The following is a 19103-nucleotide window of genomic DNA, read 5'->3' on the forward strand; positions in this document are numbered from 1 at the left end:
GGAGGTGGTGGTGGAGGTGGTGGTGGTGGTGGTGGAGGTGGTGGTGGTGGTGGTGTCCTTGCTGAACTTTGCAGTCTGTCTTATTCTTCCTGTCTAAGGCAATGGCACTTCACGGGGCTTAAAAGATGCAATGGCCTCTGCATACACCGATTAGACAACACAGAAAAGAATCTGACTCCTGCTTTGATGTTAAGTTTGGCAGAAAGCACCTGGACCCACCGAGTCACCGTACCCACCACTCCCACTACTTCCACCACCCCTGGATGTTAAGTTGGTTTCTTTTTTCTTTGATTCCACCAAGACCTTCAATTGCAGAGCCTAAAACTGATCTAAATCTTGAATTTCTCCTTTCTGCTCCACCTGGAAGTTGACTGCTGGATATACTTCCCCCAGAAGGAACATTCTAGATTAAAATGCAAGGGCTTCCAATTTCCATCTGCACCTGGAGCTGACCCTGTGCCACAGTGCTCCATACCCAAATTCCTCCTGAAGAGAGCTGGTCTCCCAGGAGTACTGGCACACAGGCTTGCAGGAGGGATAAGCCACAGTTAGAGACAGAAAGACCAGTTAACACCAGAGATAACCAGATGGCGAGAGGCAAGGGGAAGAACATAAGCAACAGAAACCAATGCTACATGGCATCATCAGAACCCAGTTCTCCCACCACAGCAAGTCCTGGATACCCCAACACACCACAAAAGCAAGACTCTGATCTAAAATCACATCCCATGATGATGATAGAGGAATTTAAGAAGGACATAAATAACTCCCTCAAAGAAATACAGGAGAACACAGGTAAACAGGTATTAGACCTTAAAGAGGAAACACAAAAATTCCTTAAAAAACTACAGGAAAACATAACCAAACAGGCAAAGGAAATGAACAAAACCATCCAGGATCGAAAAATGGAAATAGAAATAATAAAGAAATCACAAAGGGAGACAACCCTGTAGATAGATAGAGAACCTAGGAAAGAGATCAGGAGTCATAGATGCAAGCATCACCAACAGAATACAAGAGATAGAAGAAAGAATCTCAGGGGCACCTGGGCGGTGGTGGTGCACAGCTTTAATCCCAGCACTTGGGAGGCAGAGGCAGGCGGATTTCTGAGTTTGAGGGCAGCCTGGTCTACAGAGTGAGTTCCAGGACAGCCAAGGCTACACAGAGAAACCCTGTCTCGAACCCCCCCCCCCAAAAAAAAGAATCTCAGGGGCAGAAGATACCATAGAAAACACTGACATAACATGTCATAACAGTCAAAGAAAATGCAAAATGCAAAAACCTCCTAAACCAAAACATCCAGGAAATCCAGGACACAATGAGAAGACCAAACCTAAGGATAATAGGTATAGAAGAGAGCAAAGATTCCCAACTTAAAGGGCCAGTAAATATCTTCAACAAAATTATAAAAGAAAACTTCCAGGGGCTGGAGAGATGGCTTAGCGGTTAAGAGCACTGACTGCTCTTCCAAAGGTCCTGAGTTCGATTCCCAGCAACCACATGGTGGTTCACAACCACTTGTAATGAGATCTGATGCCCTCTTCTGGAGTGTCTGAAGACAGCTACAGTGTACTTACATATAATAAATAAATCTTTAAAAAAAAAAAAAAGAAAGAAAAGAAAAGAAAACTTCCCTAACCTAAAGAAAGAGATGCCCATGAACATACATACAAGAAGCTGACAGAACTCCAAATAGATTGGACCAGAAAAGAAATTCCTCCTGTCACATAATAGTCAAAACACCAAATACACAAAACAAAGAAAGAATATTAAAAGGAGTAAGGGAAAAAGGTCAAGTAACATATAAAGGCAGACCATATAAAGGCATATCAGAATTACACCAAAATTCTCACCAGAGACTAAGATCCTGTGCAGATGTCATACAGACCCTAAGAGGACAAAAATGCCATCCCAGGCTACTATACCCAGCAACTCTCAATTAATATAGATGGAGAAACCAAGATATTCCATAACAAAACCAAATTTACACAATACCTTTCCACAAATTCAGCCCCACAAAGAATAACAGATGGAAAATGCCAATACAAGGTAGGAAACTACACCCTAGAAAAAGCAAGAAAGTAATCTTTCAACAAACCCAAAACAAAAATTACATCAAAAATAACAGGAAGCAACAATCACTATTCCTTAATATTTCTTAACATCAATGGACTCAATTCCCCAATGAAAAGACATAGACTAACAGACTGGATATGTAAACAGGACCCAGCATTTTGGGTCCAAAACTCACCTCAGTGACAAAGACAGACACTACCTCAGAGTAAAGGACTGGAAAACAACTTTCCAAGCAAATGGTCCCAAGAAACGAGCAGGAGTAGCCATTCTAATATTGAATAAAATAGACTTTCAACTAAAAGTTTTCAAAAAGGATAAGGACACTTCATACTCATCAAAGGAAAAATCTAGCAAGATGAACTCTCAATTCTGAACATCTATGCTCCCACATCTATACAAGGGCACCCACATTCATATAAGAAACTTTACTAAAGCTCAAAGCACACATCACACCCCACACAATAATAATGGGAGACTTCAACACCCCACTCTCAGCAATGGACAGATCATGGAAACAGAAACTAAACAGAGACACAGTGAGACTAACAGAAGTTATGTACCAAATGGATTTAACAGATATCTGTAGAACATTTCATCCTAAAACAAAAGAATAATCCTTCTCAGCACCTCATGGTACCTTCTCCAAAACTGACCATATAATTGGTCACAAATCATGCCTCAACAGATACAAGAAGATTGAAATAATCCCATGCACCCTATCAGATCACCATGGACTAGGGCTGGTCTTCAATAGCAACGAAAACAACAGAAAGCCCACATTCACATGAAAGCTGAACAATGCCCTACTCAATGATAACTTGGTCAAGGAAGAAATAAAGAAATCAAAGACTTTTTAAGAATTTAATGAAAATGAAGGCACAACATACCAAAACTTATGGGACACAATGAAAGCAGTGCTAAGAGGAAAACTCAGCTCAGAGTGCCTTCAAAAAGAAACTGGAGAGAGCATACACTAGCAGCTTGACAGCACACCTGAAAGCTCTAGAACAAAAAGAAGCAAATACACCCAAGAGAGTAGAGGGCAGGAAATAGTTAAACTCAGGGCTGAAATCAAGCAAGTAGAAACAAAAAGAACTACACAAAGAACCAACAATGGCTAGAGAAATGACTCAGCACTTAAGAGCATTGACTGCTCTTCCAAAGGTCCTGAGTTCAAATCCCAGCAACCACATGGTGGCTCACAACCATCCATAATGAGATCTGACGCCCTTTTCTGGTGTGTCTTAAGACAGCTACAGTGTACTTACATATAATAATAAAAAAGTTTTTTAAAAATTTTAAAAAATTAAAAAAAAAAAAAAAAGAATCAACCAAACCAGGAGCTGGTTCTTTGAGAAAATCAACAAGATAGATAAACCCTTAACCAGGCTAACTAGAGGGCACAGAGACAATATCCAAATTAACAAAATCAGAAATGAAAAGGGAGACATAACAATAGAAACTGAGGAAATTCAAAAAAATCATGAGATCCTACTACAAAAGCCTATATTCAACAAAATTGGAAAATCTGGATGAAATGGACAATTTTCTAGACAGATACCAAGTACCAAAGATAAATCAGGATCAGATAAACCATCTAAACAGTGATAACCCCTAAGGAAATGGACCCAGTCATTAAGAGTCTCCCAACTATAAAAGCCCAGGACCAGATGGATTTAGTTCAGAATTCTATAGACCTTCAAAGAAGACCTAATACCGATACTCTTCAACTATTCCACAAAATAGAAACAAAAGGAACACTACCTAATTCGTTCTCTGAAGCTACAGTTACACTGATATCAAAACCACACAAAGACCCAACAATGAAAGAGAACTTCAGACCAATTTCTCTTATGAATATTGATGCAAAAATACTCAATAAAATTCTCGCAAACTGAAAAAAAAAAACAAAAATAAAATTAAATGTGATTTTTTTCAATGTCTTCCCAGTTCCTTCAAGAGAACCAAACATTTTATATTAAAGTAGTATTTTAAACAATTGAAAATTCAGAAATGTGTCTCAATACACAATTTTCACTTATAACTGTCAAGCTGGAATGCAGTCTTCAGATATAATGAAGAACCCTGGCAAGGAATGACTAGGAACCTATAATCTTTGGTGCTGTATCTGAAGCATGCCTTGTTCACCTTGGGACACTGCTTCAGGGCTTGGACCAAGCCTCTTGCTCTGAAAGGTGATGGGTGCTGGAGCTGAGACTCCTGTGTTCAGACTACCTGGATACTGAGCAGTTTGTTTAGTAAATACCTTGTCTGGTAGGAGTAGGAGCTGGGTCCCTTCAAACTGAAGTTGAGGATGCTGAGGAAGGATACATTACCTTCAGGTGAATGTAGAGCTCAGGATTATTTGGTATTCAGGGCTCAATTGAGTATGTCAAAGACATAAGTCTACACTTTTCCCCACTGCATATGAACCCAAAGAAACCTAGTAGCTACAACAGGCGGAAGCCAGGAGTCCATTGTTTGTTAGACGCCATCTCAACAACAAAGCCCACTTTCTCTGAAATGAACAGAGTGACAATTCCTGTTTTCCAATCTTGAGAGACAGCTGTATACTTCTGGAATTTAGAATGTCAAAAGCCTCAGGACAAACATGTCTGAGAGCCACATAATGACCTGCCCTAAGCAGCTATCAGTAGGAGGCTCTGATTTTATAGGGCTGGACTTCTAGAAGTGGTTGTTTTGAGAGAAAATTGGAGAAGAGAGAGCCTCTGCTGGCTCTTCACATGCACTTTGCCTTCAGCTCCGTCTTGTGAGGTCTGTAAGAGGCACAGAGAGGAAATCTACTTGAGTGACATTCCCAACAAGCACACAGTTGAGTGTGGTCTGAAATGACATGGGGCTGCAGATCCCTGGGATGGGTAGAGCAGGGTGGATTCTGACGGCCAACTTTCCCTGCGTGAGGCAAGTCCTTATGAAGAGCTTTAGCACAGGGAGCCATTGTGGGGCCACCTAAGGCACAGGACAAACCAAGCAGGTTTGGTTCACTTGGAAGAGGAACTAGAAGGGGCTTCTCAGGACAAGATTTAGGTTTCTGCTACCCAGAAACAAGGGCTGGAGAGTAAAATGATCTCAATCTATACTATCAGGCTGTATACCACGACCAAGTGACCTATCGTTAAAGAAATATTAGTAGAAAAAAAAAAAAGGAAGAAGAAAATGCAAGGGAAGAATAATGGAGGCCAAAGGGGACACTGGGGATACACTGAAATATGTTATGAAAATCCCATATGGAAACCCACTGCCCCGTAAGCTAATTTTTAAAGCTCAAATAGAAAATAAGGGATCAAGTCCCTGGAGAGATTTAGTGTTTTATTTTCCTAATCTCACCCGGAAAGTACATAGTACTAGCTTGCATTTATTCAATGCTAGCTGGAGCTAAAGCACCCAGAAGGATCCTGACCTAAACTACACTATTATACTATGGGGCTTAGGAAAAAACAAGTAATTTATTCAAAGTTACTTTGCATACAAGTTATGAACTCAAGCCTAAGGCTACCTAAAGCCATGCTGGGCATCCTTATATGAGCTGTACAGGAGAAGATGGCCCACTGCTTGTCCTTTTACTTTGTAATGTAGCTGAATACACTGATGACAAAACAAAAACCCGAACTGTCTATGCTCACTCAGTTACAAACATATTCAACAAATAGGCATTGGTTCCTGCCCTGAAATTATTTTGTTTCCTTAGTACTCGGAACGTACAATGGACTTGCATCTCCCTGCCCCTCACTTCTCCAATCTGTGCTTCTTCTCCTGTGCTGAAGGCACATCCACCAATCTGATGTGATGGAGTAGGTCCTTGAGAAGGCACTAGCTAAGAAAGGTAGAGTTCTCATGAATGGGGTTGGTGTCCCCATAAAAGAAATCCCTCCAGGCACAGTGTCTCGTGACTACAATCCTAACACTTGGGAAACAGGGCCAGGGAGATTGCCAGCCCGTTTCCTCATGAGTTTCAGGCTAGCCTGCTCTACAGGGCTATAGAACAAGACAATCCAACACACCCTAGGGATTCTTCATCCTCATTCCATCCTGTCAGGATACAACAGGACCACAAGTCTACAGCCAGAAGAGGGCCAAACCTGATCCTGTAGCACTCTGACCTTGGACTTCAGCTTCTAAAACTTGGACAGATTTCTGTTATCTACAAGCTACTCAGCCTATAATGCTTTGTAGGCGGCCAATGAGCTCTCTTGGATTACCACACATTCTAGGACTAATGACAGAAACCCTGCTTCTGAACAGCGGCCTGCACTAAGACAGAAGTCAGGATCAACACAGAAGGTCCACCACTGAGACAAGCATCTGAAAGGCAGTTAGTTCACATAACCAAGCTTTTCAGTAAAACAGCAGCAGCAGCAATCAAACAATCAATCTGTTAAAGCCACTTTTAGCCAGCAAAGCACCCTGATACAAATGTTTATCAAAAGTTACCTTTGAGGAATCTAGAGAGATGGCTCAGTAAGGCTGCGTTTGGCAGAAGTATGAAAATATGAGTTCTAATCCCCAGTATCCTCATGAGAAGGCCAGGTGTGACTGTACATCAATAACACTGGCACTGTCCAGAACAGAGACAGGAGGATCACAGGGGCTTCCTGGATGCTAGGCTAGCTCTGTTCAGTGGGGCAATTCATCTCAAAGAAATGAGGAGCCTGATAGAAAAGGACAACCTGCATCCCCCTCTAAACACACACTCACACAACATACATGCTACCCCATAAACATTCGAACACACAGGTGCACATGTGTAACATACACATGCCCTCTCACAAATACAACCCAAATAAACCAATATTAAAAAATTATGTTTCAGAAGAAACGAATCTAGAATAGTACACACATGACAAAGTTTGTCTTCAACACAGCACATCTTCAAAGCTTCAGAGAATGATGTGTGAAAGAAGAATTTGTTGCTAAAGAAAGCAAACTTGAGCACAAGAGAAGTCATTTTTCTGACCATGATTAGTACAATCTAAAAGTCAAATAAACTAATTTCAGAAATAGAAAAATTCATAAAGATCAGCTACCAGGGATATCCCAATCAGAATTTCCTAGAGAATATAAAGAGACCACTAAGTATATGAAAATGATCTATGCATTAATTACATATCTACCTTACCACATGTTAAAAACATATATGTATGAATCCGATGGTTCTTGACTATTACAAATATATATAGCTGTGAATCTGATGGCTCATGACTGTTTTAAATAAACAAATGCATACAGCTGTGAATCCCATACCTCGTGATTATTACAAATAAGTGTATATAGCTGTGAATCCGCTGGCTCCTGACGGTTCCTTTTAGAAACAAAGTAGCAATGAAAGGCAACTTAAAGGAAAACATTCAAGCAGCACACCACTTGCTGTCACTGGATCTCACCTTAGCATCTGCTCATCAGCAGCTATCATTTACACAAACAACCAACAAAAGGCAAAACAATTTTAAGACAAAATTTGAGAGGAAAGGGTAGTTTTAAAGAAAGAAGGTAAAAAAAATTAAGGTATTTATAACACAAACTGTATATGAAAAAGTAAAAATAAGCTATGGTATAACAGACTATAAATAAGGCATGGGAGTTCACACCTGTAATGCTAGCACTACAGGAGAGCTAGAAGCAGGAAAGCCCCCAGCTCAGGGCCACTTTCAATCATAGTGATCCCCAGGCCAGCCTGGGCTGCAAGAGCCCCGACATCACAGGAATAACAACAGTCAGCAGGAACAATGGGATGCCACACCATCTGAATTCTGATCTTACTGCTCTGAAGGGGTTCCTTCATTAAACGTCCCAAGTTCCTCTTTACCAAAGTTGCCAGTACCCAGTGATTTGTCCAAAAACACAGTAATTTACAACCATATTATTCATGGAGCCATCCCAACACAATAAAGTAATTTTATTTTTAGAACTAATTATAGAACTATTAAGTTTTTTAAACTAGTTATAAAGATACAATGTTATCTAGGATGTTCACATAACTGAGGCTTTTTTTTTTTCACAAAACAGTAATGATCTTCCATGTAATAAACATCTGTTAAAGGCCTGAGATGAGACAGGCATGAAGGATAGGGAAAAGCTTGAAAGGACATTTGCAAGTCTTCATCTGAAGGCTCTACTGTTAAGGTATAAAACCAAGAAGTGTCTTCATCGCATCCTTTAAAACATATGCATGCATTTGGTACTTCCAAAGTATAAACTAGTTCCTGTGCCTCATATTACACACACACACACACTCACAGAGTCCAGATGACACAAAAGTCATATTTAGATTTACGTTTAAATTTGCTTTAGGGGGCTGGAGCGATGGCTCAGCAGTTAGGAGGATGTACTGCTCTTGCAGAACACCCAGCAGTTCCCAACACCCATACCAGATAGCTCCCAAATGCCTGTAACTCTAGTTCTCTGGGGAAACCCCGTACCTCCAGCTTGCCTGGGTGTCTGCAGTCACTCTTGTGCACATGCGCACACACACAGTCACACACACAAATTTAAAAACAATAAATCTTTATTTTCTTTTAGTGAACTCAGCCTCCTAGTTGGTACCTGATGCTGTTGTTGGAATGCCCTGAGTCTTACTGAAGCCTAAAGACAATCGTGAGATAGTCTGTGAACAGCCCGCCCACCCTCTCCTAAGGCGCTGCCTATAGACTGTTCATAGGGCATGACGAAGGCTGTGGCCTCTGGAGGAAATGATGCCACAGTGCCTGCTAGAGGCACTGCTGTTGCCTAATGAGAAGCCTGACCTTTTCTTGTCTTGTCTTAGCCTAAGAAGTACTTTATGTCTGAATAACAGAATATAAGTGACATCTACCGTGAACAAGAAACACTAAAGCTTAACCTTGTCCCCTGAAAGCATTTCCCTGTGTTCATCCCAAAGAGATTTCAAACCAAGATGAAGAAAGAAAAGCAATCATCTCAGGAGATTGCCGTCATACCTCCTGAGTGTGTTCTTTATAGACTTGGAGAGGCCCTGTGGCTTTGGCAGTATCCCAGAGCTGCAGTGAGCCATCACCACTACAGGTCACAAGGACATGTTCATTGTTTTCACTCCAGGTAACATCAAACAAGCCGTCATTCCAGTCAAAGCTACACCAGAAAAGAAAATACATGCACTGCAGATCAGAAGATGATTAACATCTTAATTTTATAGCTAGTGGGTTTTTTCCTTGTTTTCCACATATTGTAACACACATTACCTCAGATGATCTTCAAAACTACAAGAGGTAAATACAGCAGATACTTCACAGACGCCTGGAAGCACAGCCCAGAAGGGAAGGGAAATAACTGGAAAGTGAAACTGAAAGGAGGTTTCCAACCACTAATGCTGACAGCCACCCGCTCTTGCTGTAGTGCTCCTGTGGCTCACAGCACGCACTAGCAAGCCTTTCAAATACTCCCATAAATCTTTCATCTGAGCAGTATGATACTTATCACATAAATCTTTCATCTGAGCTATGAGCAGGTAGTGGTTTTCTAACAGAATATCTTTCCTTTGACTAATCCTGAGAGAAGTAGCAAGTATCCATCAATCAACCTTGGAGACAGGTACATAGAGAAACACTGAGAAATCCACAAGATGAGCATTAGCTCTTGCTTAAGTAAAGCTAAATTATTAAGACACAAAAGAGGGGCAATGTCACAAAGTACACAAATTAGCTCACTGTTTTAAGTTTAAAATATATATAGTGGACACTAACAAGCTTAAGAACATGGCATAATCCTAGTTAGCAAAAATAATTTCTATTTGATGCCAATGTAAAAGTTTATTTTTACATCATAAATTAAAAACCTATTAGTTCCAAATATTCAAAATGTAAGTGCATTAAGACTTTGACAGAGATTGGGAATATATGAACACCTAATAATTGTAGCCATTAAAATGATTTGAGGAGAACGGCCTCCATAGGCTCTTAGGCTTGAATGCTCAGTCCCTAGGTGAGTATTTGAGAAGGATTAGGAGATGTGGTGTTGCTGGAAGAAGTGTGTCACTGGGGGCAGGTTCTGGAACGTCAAAAGACTTGCCCCATTCCCATTGCATCTCTCTGCTTCCCATTTGTGGCTCAAGATGTGAGCTCTCAGCTGTTCCTGTAGCCATGACTTTGCTTCGCCATTATAGACTTTGACCCTCTAAGACTATAGTCCTAAATACTTTCTTTTATAAGTTGCCTTAATCATGATGTCATATTACAGCAACAGAAACGTCAGTCACTTTACCTTCTAAAAATCTGAAGTCCAGATTCATTTTGATCCAATACTAATAGAGTTCCACAACCTAGAAGAAATACAAAACAAAAACCCTAAGTCATGTTGTTGAACCTTCTGGGAGACAGCTAGGATGAAATGTTAAACATTGTGGACCAGCTTTAATTACCACAAATTTCCCGTAAAATAACTGTAACCATATATACAAAACAATTAAAAGTTACATAGTGTGCTTCAGTCATTAAATATCCAACTTACCATCTGGCCAGACTAGAATCCCAACACCAGTCTGGGGATACGAATCAGAGCATCAACTCAAACCAGGCCAGGGGCTAGGCACACAAACCATTCAAGACGGAGCTAACATCTCTCATGACAGAAGATAAGGAAGGCTCATGCTTACAGACTCCCAACACAGTGATCCTCCCTTGCAGACATATGCAGAACACATCAAGTACAGCACTTTAAGATGAGTACATGTGGAAATACCATATACTCTTTGGTCAGGTGTTGAAACAATGTTAATTTCAGTTATCTGACAGCAATCAATTATTTTTGCTAAAAGACTAATGTCTCTTTCTCTCTCCCATTCCACACTCTGTTAACATTTGATCAAAGTGAATCTGCACTTGAACTTTACAAGGTAAGATGACTAATTCTAAGCTCACATGCACACTCAACTGTTACTAGAGCCATAACAGAATTACACTTTGAGATTTTGTGATCAGTGAGGTGGGTACAGTGTTAAAGATCTCCCACTTAAACATAACTAATGAAAACACAAAACAGAACAAAACAAAAAGGCCAGGCAGTGGTGGCGCATACCTTTAATCCCAGCACTTGGGAGGCAGAGACAGGTGGATTTCTGAGTTCGAGGCCAGCCTGGTCTACAGAGTGAGTTCTAGGACAGCCAGGGCTACACAGAGAAACCCTGTCTCGAAAAACAAAAAAAACAAAAAACAAAAACAAAAACAAAAACAAAAAAACAAAAGAGATCAACTCTAGGGCCATAGAGATGGCTGATCCCTTACAAGTGCAGAGGACTCAGCTTCTAATCCCAGTACCCACTTGGCAGCTGACAACCATCAGTAATGGATCCAACACCCTCTTTGAACCTCCTCTTCTGACCTTAGCAGGCACCAGGCATACCATGGTTCACAGAAAAATCTCTAGAAAACAATTCCTAAATATACCAATTTCTTAGGAGAAACCTTTATGACAGACTAAAGTCTTCCACCTAACTGATGGCCAAGAACTGTAAACCCAACCGTGCAAGCGCTAAGCACTAATGGACAAAACTATAAGTAAATAAGTTATTTACCACTATTTTTCAGAAATCATATTTTTTTCTGCAGTAAACAAATACTACAGATCGCTGACATTATGCAATGGTTTGCCACACGTTGTTCCTGTGTGTAAACAACAAATGGGGTATAAGTTAAAATAAATGGTTTGAGCACCTACACATCTCTGCATATTTATCCATTTTTCCATGAGACAACAAAAAGTGAGCACAGAATTTTCTAGTATCTTTTTTTTTTTCCTTTTTCAAGAAAGGGCCAGCGTCTCCCTACGTTTCAGTTGAGGATGGCTTTGAACTCGTGACTCTGTTGACTCCACCTTGCAAGTGCTGAGAAGTGCATCCTTCTCAAGAAGGCAAACGACAAACGGTAGACTTGCCCTGGGCTCCAATGCCAACTACTCAGAAAGCCGGGCCGAGGAGGGACGGCCCAGCTCTCTCTCTCTCTCCCCCTGGCGGTGGCAGGCGGCACCGCGCGCTCAGCAGCGCGTCCTACGTCCGCCCCGGAGGCGCGGCCCGCGCTCACCCGCGATGCCGTAGTGCTGCGCCGCGGCACAGGCCAGGCGGCCCGGCAGGTACGGAGAGAACTCGGCGGCATAGCCGTGGCGGCCCGGCACCCGCAGCGTCCGCGCTGCGCTCATCCCGCCTGCCCGCCGCCACTCGGCCTTCCCGCCGAGGCGCGGAAACAGTCTCGAAGTAGAAGGGCACAGGCGCGCCTCACTTGAGAGAACTTAAGAGTCTGGGAAGTCCGGGCGGAAGTGACGACGCCGACGTCCAGACTCCTAGATTTTGATTGGGCCACATAGAAAATAGAGCTGACGCCGCGAAGACCATTTTTCTTTTGGGCAAAAAACCCACTGACTTGTTCTGGCAAAAATCAACTGGTCTTCCAGAGATTATTCTAGACAAAGGGAGACGATACTAGTTAGGGGTCACTTCTGACAGTTGTTCACGTTTAATTGCAACCTTCATGGCGGAGCACCTTGTGTTTTTATTAATTGCTTGAACATTCAAAACTTTGCGATTCTGACATTTTCCTTTGGATTATGAAATAAAAGCCACAACAAACTCAAACTAATGAGTCCAAGGGCAATGAATGGAGTGCTGGGTTGCCCAAGGTAATTTGAATCCAGACAACAATAAAGTTAAAGGATAGGATTATTATCATGTGCAATTAGCTGCCTATAGGTATTATGTAGTTAGTTGCACTGTGCAGATAGATTCCAGTAATTAAGGAAAACTTGGGCTCATTAATTTGTCCATTCAAACGTTTGCCAAGCATATGCAGTGTGGTAGATGAATGTGCACTTTGCCAAACCAAACACTTAAGAGTGAAAGAGACTGTTGTTAATCATTAAACCAGTCAACCTGCACAGACCAAGTCATATACCAAGCATGGTACTAGATGTTTGCACTCAAAAGACCCACTGGGGTACATAGTTGAGTTCAAGAGATTACAAGACATGAAAACTGTTGAGTGTAATCAAAATGCTATAGGTGTTATGATAAATATACACAGGTGTTTTTAAGGGTGGGGTGTCAGGGAACGATTTAGAAAGGAGATAATCTAGGGTAAATTCATACAAATGACTTTCTTTAAATAAAAAGTTGGAAGCCATTGTGGGATCAGGAGAAGGATGAAGAACCCAGGAAACCTAAAACCACAAGGGATGGTAGCTGCCAGGATAGAGGAAGAGCACTTTGGGAAGATTCCACCTGGTAAGAGAAAGTCAAGTGCTCCAACATGAAGCCTGTACTGTACACCATGCCCAAGGAACTGTGCTGCAGTTTAAATAATAGAGAACTGTGCAAGTTTTCAGATATGGATCGTTAAGTGAGTTATTTCCAAGCAACACTAACTGGAGACTAGAGATTGGCAATGAAGTACCAGTTAGAGACTTTAGCAACAATTCAAGCAAAAGATGCCATGGTGGGGTAGTAGTGTTTTGTTGAGAATTATGGAAAGGTGTAGAGAGGATAAGATTAAGGGTCAAGTGAAAACAAAAAGTTTAAATGGTTTCCAACTCTTAGTATAGTACTTTTCTGGACATGGGAATTGTTTATTGAAGTAAGGACAACGGAGGAGGCAAATCTGGGACAACAAAATCCAGTTCTACATTTGATTGTGTACTACGTGTGGTACTTGAATACAGAAGAATGGAGTCCAAGCAAGCCTTCTTACTTGCATGTAAATAATATTTAAGCTGTGGAAATTATTTTTATTTAGGAAGAGAAATGGTATACAAGAAGAAAGATAAAGACAGATTTGAGGGAAGCACAGCCACATGGAAATCTGGCAATGGAGAAGCTACTGAAGGTGAGAGAGATCCACAAGATGGGGACTATAGACTCATTTATTACTTGATATTAAGAATGCTGCTCAGGGGGCTGGAGAGATGGAGAGATGGCTCAGCGGTTAAGAGCACTGACTGTTCTTCCAGAGGTCCTGAATTCAATTCCCAGCAATCACATGGTGGCTCACAAGCATCTGTAATGAGGTCCAATGCCAGACATGGTGTGTCTGAAGACAGTGGCAGTGTACTCACATATATTCACATCACATAAAATGTCTTTAAAAAAAAAACCAGAATACTGCTCAAGTCAGGCATGATGAATGAATGCCTTTAAGCCCAGAATTTTGGAGACAGAGGCAGGTGGATCTCTGAGTTTATGGCTAGTCTAGTTTACAGAGTGGCTGTTCTGGGGACAACCAGGGCTACAGAGAAAAATCCTGTCTCCAAATACAAAACAACAAACAAACAAGAAATATTTCTCAAGTTTGGAGGATTTGCACACTATCTTCTGATGTAGATTTAGATGCTTAGAAATCTTGAACCAGAGAGCCTCAAGCTGCAGTTGCTAGTCTTTGAATGCACTGGTCCAGCACTTATAAACACTCATACTTGCACACAAGTATGCATTAGACAATGACACAGCAGAGTTCTTACAGCTGTGTTAGCATCTTTTTAGGTGCCTGGTACCTCTGACCATAGCAGTACCAAGTGTAGACTAGACAAAATATGGAAATTATTCCAATAACAGCAGGTAAGGATTGGCTATCATGAACTCAGGTGTTTAAGAAGTAGAGCATTTCTATATTTTTCCAAGTAATTTAAATATCTATCCCTGTGGGGAGCCAAGGAAACCCCAAGTGAATGTGTATTGATTGGCATGGCACAGGCAGATCAAAAGCATCAATTCCTCAGACCTATGGAAATTGGCACAGCCAATTGGCACACCACATTAAACCTCAGAGGGTGGCTTGCACAGCCTTCCTCTGGTCTGATGTGAATGCTAGTGGTATGTGCAAGTATGAGTGTTTAAAAATGCTGGACCAGTGCATTCAAAGACTAGCAACTGCAACTTGAGCCTCTCCCGTGCTTACCGCCTGGGATTCCTTCCTAAGAAAACCTTGTCTTGCTGTCCTACAGAGACAAACTAACTTCCCTTCCTGTGCTGTATGAAATAAACATGCTGAGGTTCTGAGTTGTTGCCGAATAGTTCCAGCAGAGCAATCACCATCTACCTGATGTGTGTCTGTTCTTTCTGCATCTCTCACTGCCCCGAGACACAGGCATGGCAGAGGCAGCACCTGCCTCTGAACTTAGAGAATTCTGTCTTACCTTGCTTGAGGCTTCTTGGCATTCCAAAGGGACCATGTTAGAGTCTGACTATAAAGTTTATAAAGGCAGGATCAGAATGATGTTTACTCTCCAGTAACTAAAACTGGACCTGGCAAATGGTGAAGGGTCTCTCAGACAGCTTCCCCATTTGAGTCTGGGTGGACATGTGAGTGTACACATCATGCTGGATACAGGTTGTCAACGTGCCATTAAGGAGAAAGGCTCCCACTAGCCTGAGATCTCCAAGAATCCACGTCACTGTCACTTGTCATACTTCAGACTATCTCCTTTCAACCTCTTCTCTGTCACTGTCATCATGTGGTCATCTCTTAATTGCTTCCTCCCCAAGGACAGCTCAAAGCTTTTACTCAGTGAGTACATGCTTCACTGAAGGCTCTGGCCAACTTTTGTGCCAGTCTTTCAAGTACTTGGAGCCAGGAATCATAAAGGCTCTGACTATTTAATGGAATGAAGGGGGAAAACCTACAGGAAAACACAATATCGTTCTGCTAATGTATAATATTAAAGGATATTGATCAATTATTAATTCATAACAAGTTAATGATAGATATGTAGAAGCAGACATACTGGTACCCATGCCACCTCTCAATTATAAACCAGACAAGCCTCCACACCCCCAAATCTTACTCTCTATTGCTTAAGAATCTTGTGGGGTGACCTTATACAAAGCACATTTTTAGAACATAGTAGAGGCATGTTTATTCAAAGTCTCAAAGGATGAACTTGGAAATTGGATTTGTTTGTTTATTGTTTGTTTAGTGCTGAAGAATTAACCCAGACCTTCTCAAGCTATGCAAATGTTCTACCATTTAATTAGCTATACCCTTGTGAAACTTTATAAGGGTGGAAGACAGGAAGATCACTGGCACTTAACTGGTCACCAGTCTAGCTCTGGGTAGATCCTGTCTCGGGGATAAGGTGGAGAGTGGTAGAGAAGGACATCTGATGCTGTTCTCTGGATTCAATGTGTACCCCAGGATGGCTACCTGCACACAATGCATATACAGCAAACACCCATACTCACACACACACACACATATGAGTGACTCTCATGTGCTAACTACATACAGTACAAAGAGTAACAACACATTTAGAGTAAAGTGTTCAGTTTTGTCAGGAACTTAGAAAATGGAAGCAGACCCTGAACCTGCTAAAGGAATGGTATGCCCCAAAGCAATACACACTCAGCACACACACCGCCAAGAGCTACAACCCAAGTCCATGCAGGGCATCACTTGTGCAGTGGAAAGCCTGGGCATTAGAGGATAACTTCCTGCTGGAACCAGAGGACACCGCCAGACCTGAATTCCTCACAGGCTCCAGAGGCAACGGGCTCATTTTCAGTTATTAAGTATTGGCTTTATTGATTTAAGTTGAAATTTGAATTCCAGTGATATTTCATTTTTATTAGACAATGAGTATGCTACATGTAATACTTGAGTCATCTTAGAAGTTTACATGCGTGGGAGGTATCTATAAGCCTGTTTGTTCCAGGACCTTTGACTCAGGGAAACCTGAGGTCCAGCATATGGGGCATCATTTCAATTTCCAGCTGTTATCAAGGATGACACAGATGGCTTACATAATCCTGAATCGATGTCAACATAAAGATCTCTGTCACTCATGTTTGCAGACACTCGCAAGTTCAATTCCAAATTAAACTACTATTCTGATTAGATAAAGGGCAATTTGAACCCATGGGTAAAAGAACAACTTGCTCCTACTTTTCAAAAATCATGACTTACAGAACAATTTTGTTTTGTTTTATTGTCTCCACATGTCCCTGGCTGTCGTGGAACTCTCTCTGCAGGTCAGGCTGGCCTCAAATTCATAGAACCACCTGCCTCTGCCTCCAAAGTGCTGGGATTAAAAGCATAGACATGCCCAGTGAATTTTTTATTAGAAAGTACAATGCATTAAAAAGAAACTTTGGGGGCTGGCAAGATGGCTCAGCGGGTAAGAGCACTGACTATTCTTCCAGAGGTCCTGAGTTCCGATCCCAGCAACCACATGGTGGCTCACAACCATCTATAATGAGATCTGACGCCCTCTTCTGGTGCGTCTGAAGACAGCTACAGTGTATTACGCCAAGCTGGGTTGGAGCAAGCAGGCAGGAGCAAGTAGGCCAGAGCGAGCTGGGCTGGAATGAGGAGAGGTCCTGAGTTCAATTCCCAGCAGCCACATGATGGCTCACAGCCATCTGTACAGCTACAGTGTACTCACACACATAAAATAAAAAAAAAAATAAATCTTTAAAAAATAATAATAATAGTAATAAAAAGAAACTCTGAGGACAATGGTAAGTTAACTGAAAAGTTAGAGTCATGCAGACATATACTGTATGCCAACTTCTCCCGAGACTAGTATTCCTCTCTGTTAGCTTTCAGAGAAAAAACATTCAAAAAGCTCAAAAACAAAATTAATTTCCCTTTCTCCATCTCCCTGAGACAATTTGCCCACAGATCTCTCCTGATCTCTGTAGCTACAGCTTTACTGTTGCTGGTTTGTTTTGAAGCTGCCCCCTACTCAGGAATGGTCTCACCTTCCTATCTCACTAGAAAACTCTCCTCTTGAGCATCTCCTTCAAGGGAAGCTGAATGCTTCCAGAAATTCCAGCCAATTATAAAATTAAATTTCTAATTTTTTTTAAAAAAATTCATCATAAGTCTATGAGAATACAATTGCTTTTCTTATTTTTCCTTTTTTCAAGCCATAGATCATCTCCTCTTTGTAGCAAATTTGATGAATAAAAATGTTTGTAAGACAACCAATATTAAGACAGCTTTATAGCAGAGAAAGCATGGCTGAGTAGCAGAAGACCCTGTGTTTTGACAAACGACACTTTGACATTTTGGCATATCTTTTCCTACCTATAAAATAAGGATGGTAGGGTCTAATCTTTTTTTAAAAGATAATTTTTTATTAGAACTTTAAGGGTTCTTATAAGGAAAATTCACCATACTTGGAAGATATTTTTATTCAAACTAAGTCCACCAGAGGGTAGCCAAGCTTTATCCTCTGTTTCCATGATAACAGGATAGCATTTCCTGACAATGGGGAAGAGATGGTGGGAGCTTAATTAATAAAGCAAATACTGTTGAAAATCATGCTCCTTGAAAACTGCAAAACACTATCCAAAAAAATTAAAAGTATGTTGTCCTAAATTAATTTTCTTTTTAAAAAAATTGGTATTTTTTGAGATATTCATCCAAATATCAAGGATATATATTTTTGCATATATATATTTAAGAAAAATGCACATACATGGTAAATAAATAGTTAGATAGTAATAATGAGAAGTCTTCTTATGCCAGATCCTCTAAATTTGAGTTCCAATTTTAAAAAAAAAAATTACTTTTTTTTATAGCCATGTGTTCTGAAGTTGAAGATTTAACCAATCTATGGAAAATATTTAAGAAACAAATTATGTTACCAACCATGTAGTGACATTTTTCTTCATGCCTCTTTCTCCAGACAATACAATAAGTGGCAGAAAGTTCTCAGAAGACATCCATCTATTTTGCGGAGCTGGCAGGCTGATACTGGATGTCTAGAACATCAGGATATGCAGAGCAATGGAATATTCCACATCAGGAGCCAAAGTCATCTTTAGCTGGCTTTTGTTTAATAGCCCTTTACTATCAATATCTGTCTCTGACCTAGCATCAGCTTGAGCACTGTATAAAACTCTTCGAAAGCAAGGCTAAGCAGACAGAGCGCCTCCTCCTGACTGTAGCCCACCTGAGCGACTATCTTCTCCCTTACATAGGGAGTCAGAGGCCAGCCTGGGCTACCTGAAACTTTGTTTCAAATTTTTAAAAAGTTTTTCCAAGGGAAAAAAAAAAGTGAGTGAGTGTGAGTGT

At 41.0% G+C, this 19103-nt stretch overlaps 1 protein-coding gene across 3 annotated transcripts in view; it reads right to left on the reverse strand.

Annotated features, from left to right (window-relative positions):
- Positions 1 to 12366, reverse strand: part of Pex7 (peroxisomal biogenesis factor 7) — a 62474-nt gene extending 50108 nt beyond the window's left edge. Inside the window, exons 1-3 of one of the 3 annotated variants that reach the window (XM_031380533.1) lie at positions 12123 to 12365; positions 10309 to 10366; positions 9030 to 9180 (exon numbers count right to left, since the gene is read on the reverse strand). In XM_031380533.1, the coding sequence (XP_031236393.1) occupies positions 9030 to 9180; positions 10309 to 10366; positions 12123 to 12237 (324 nt within the window). In that variant the 5' untranslated portion in view covers positions 12238 to 12365. The other 2 variants (XM_031380534.1, XM_031380535.1) reach the window with 2 other exon arrangements.
- Positions 12367 to 19103: the final 6737 nt, after the last annotated feature.

Source organism: Mastomys coucha, unplaced genomic scaffold, assembly GCF_008632895.1.
Source record: "Mastomys coucha isolate ucsf_1 unplaced genomic scaffold, UCSF_Mcou_1 pScaffold2, whole genome shotgun sequence".
NCBI classification, from domain to species: Eukaryota; Metazoa; Chordata; class Mammalia; order Rodentia; family Muridae; genus Mastomys; species Mastomys coucha.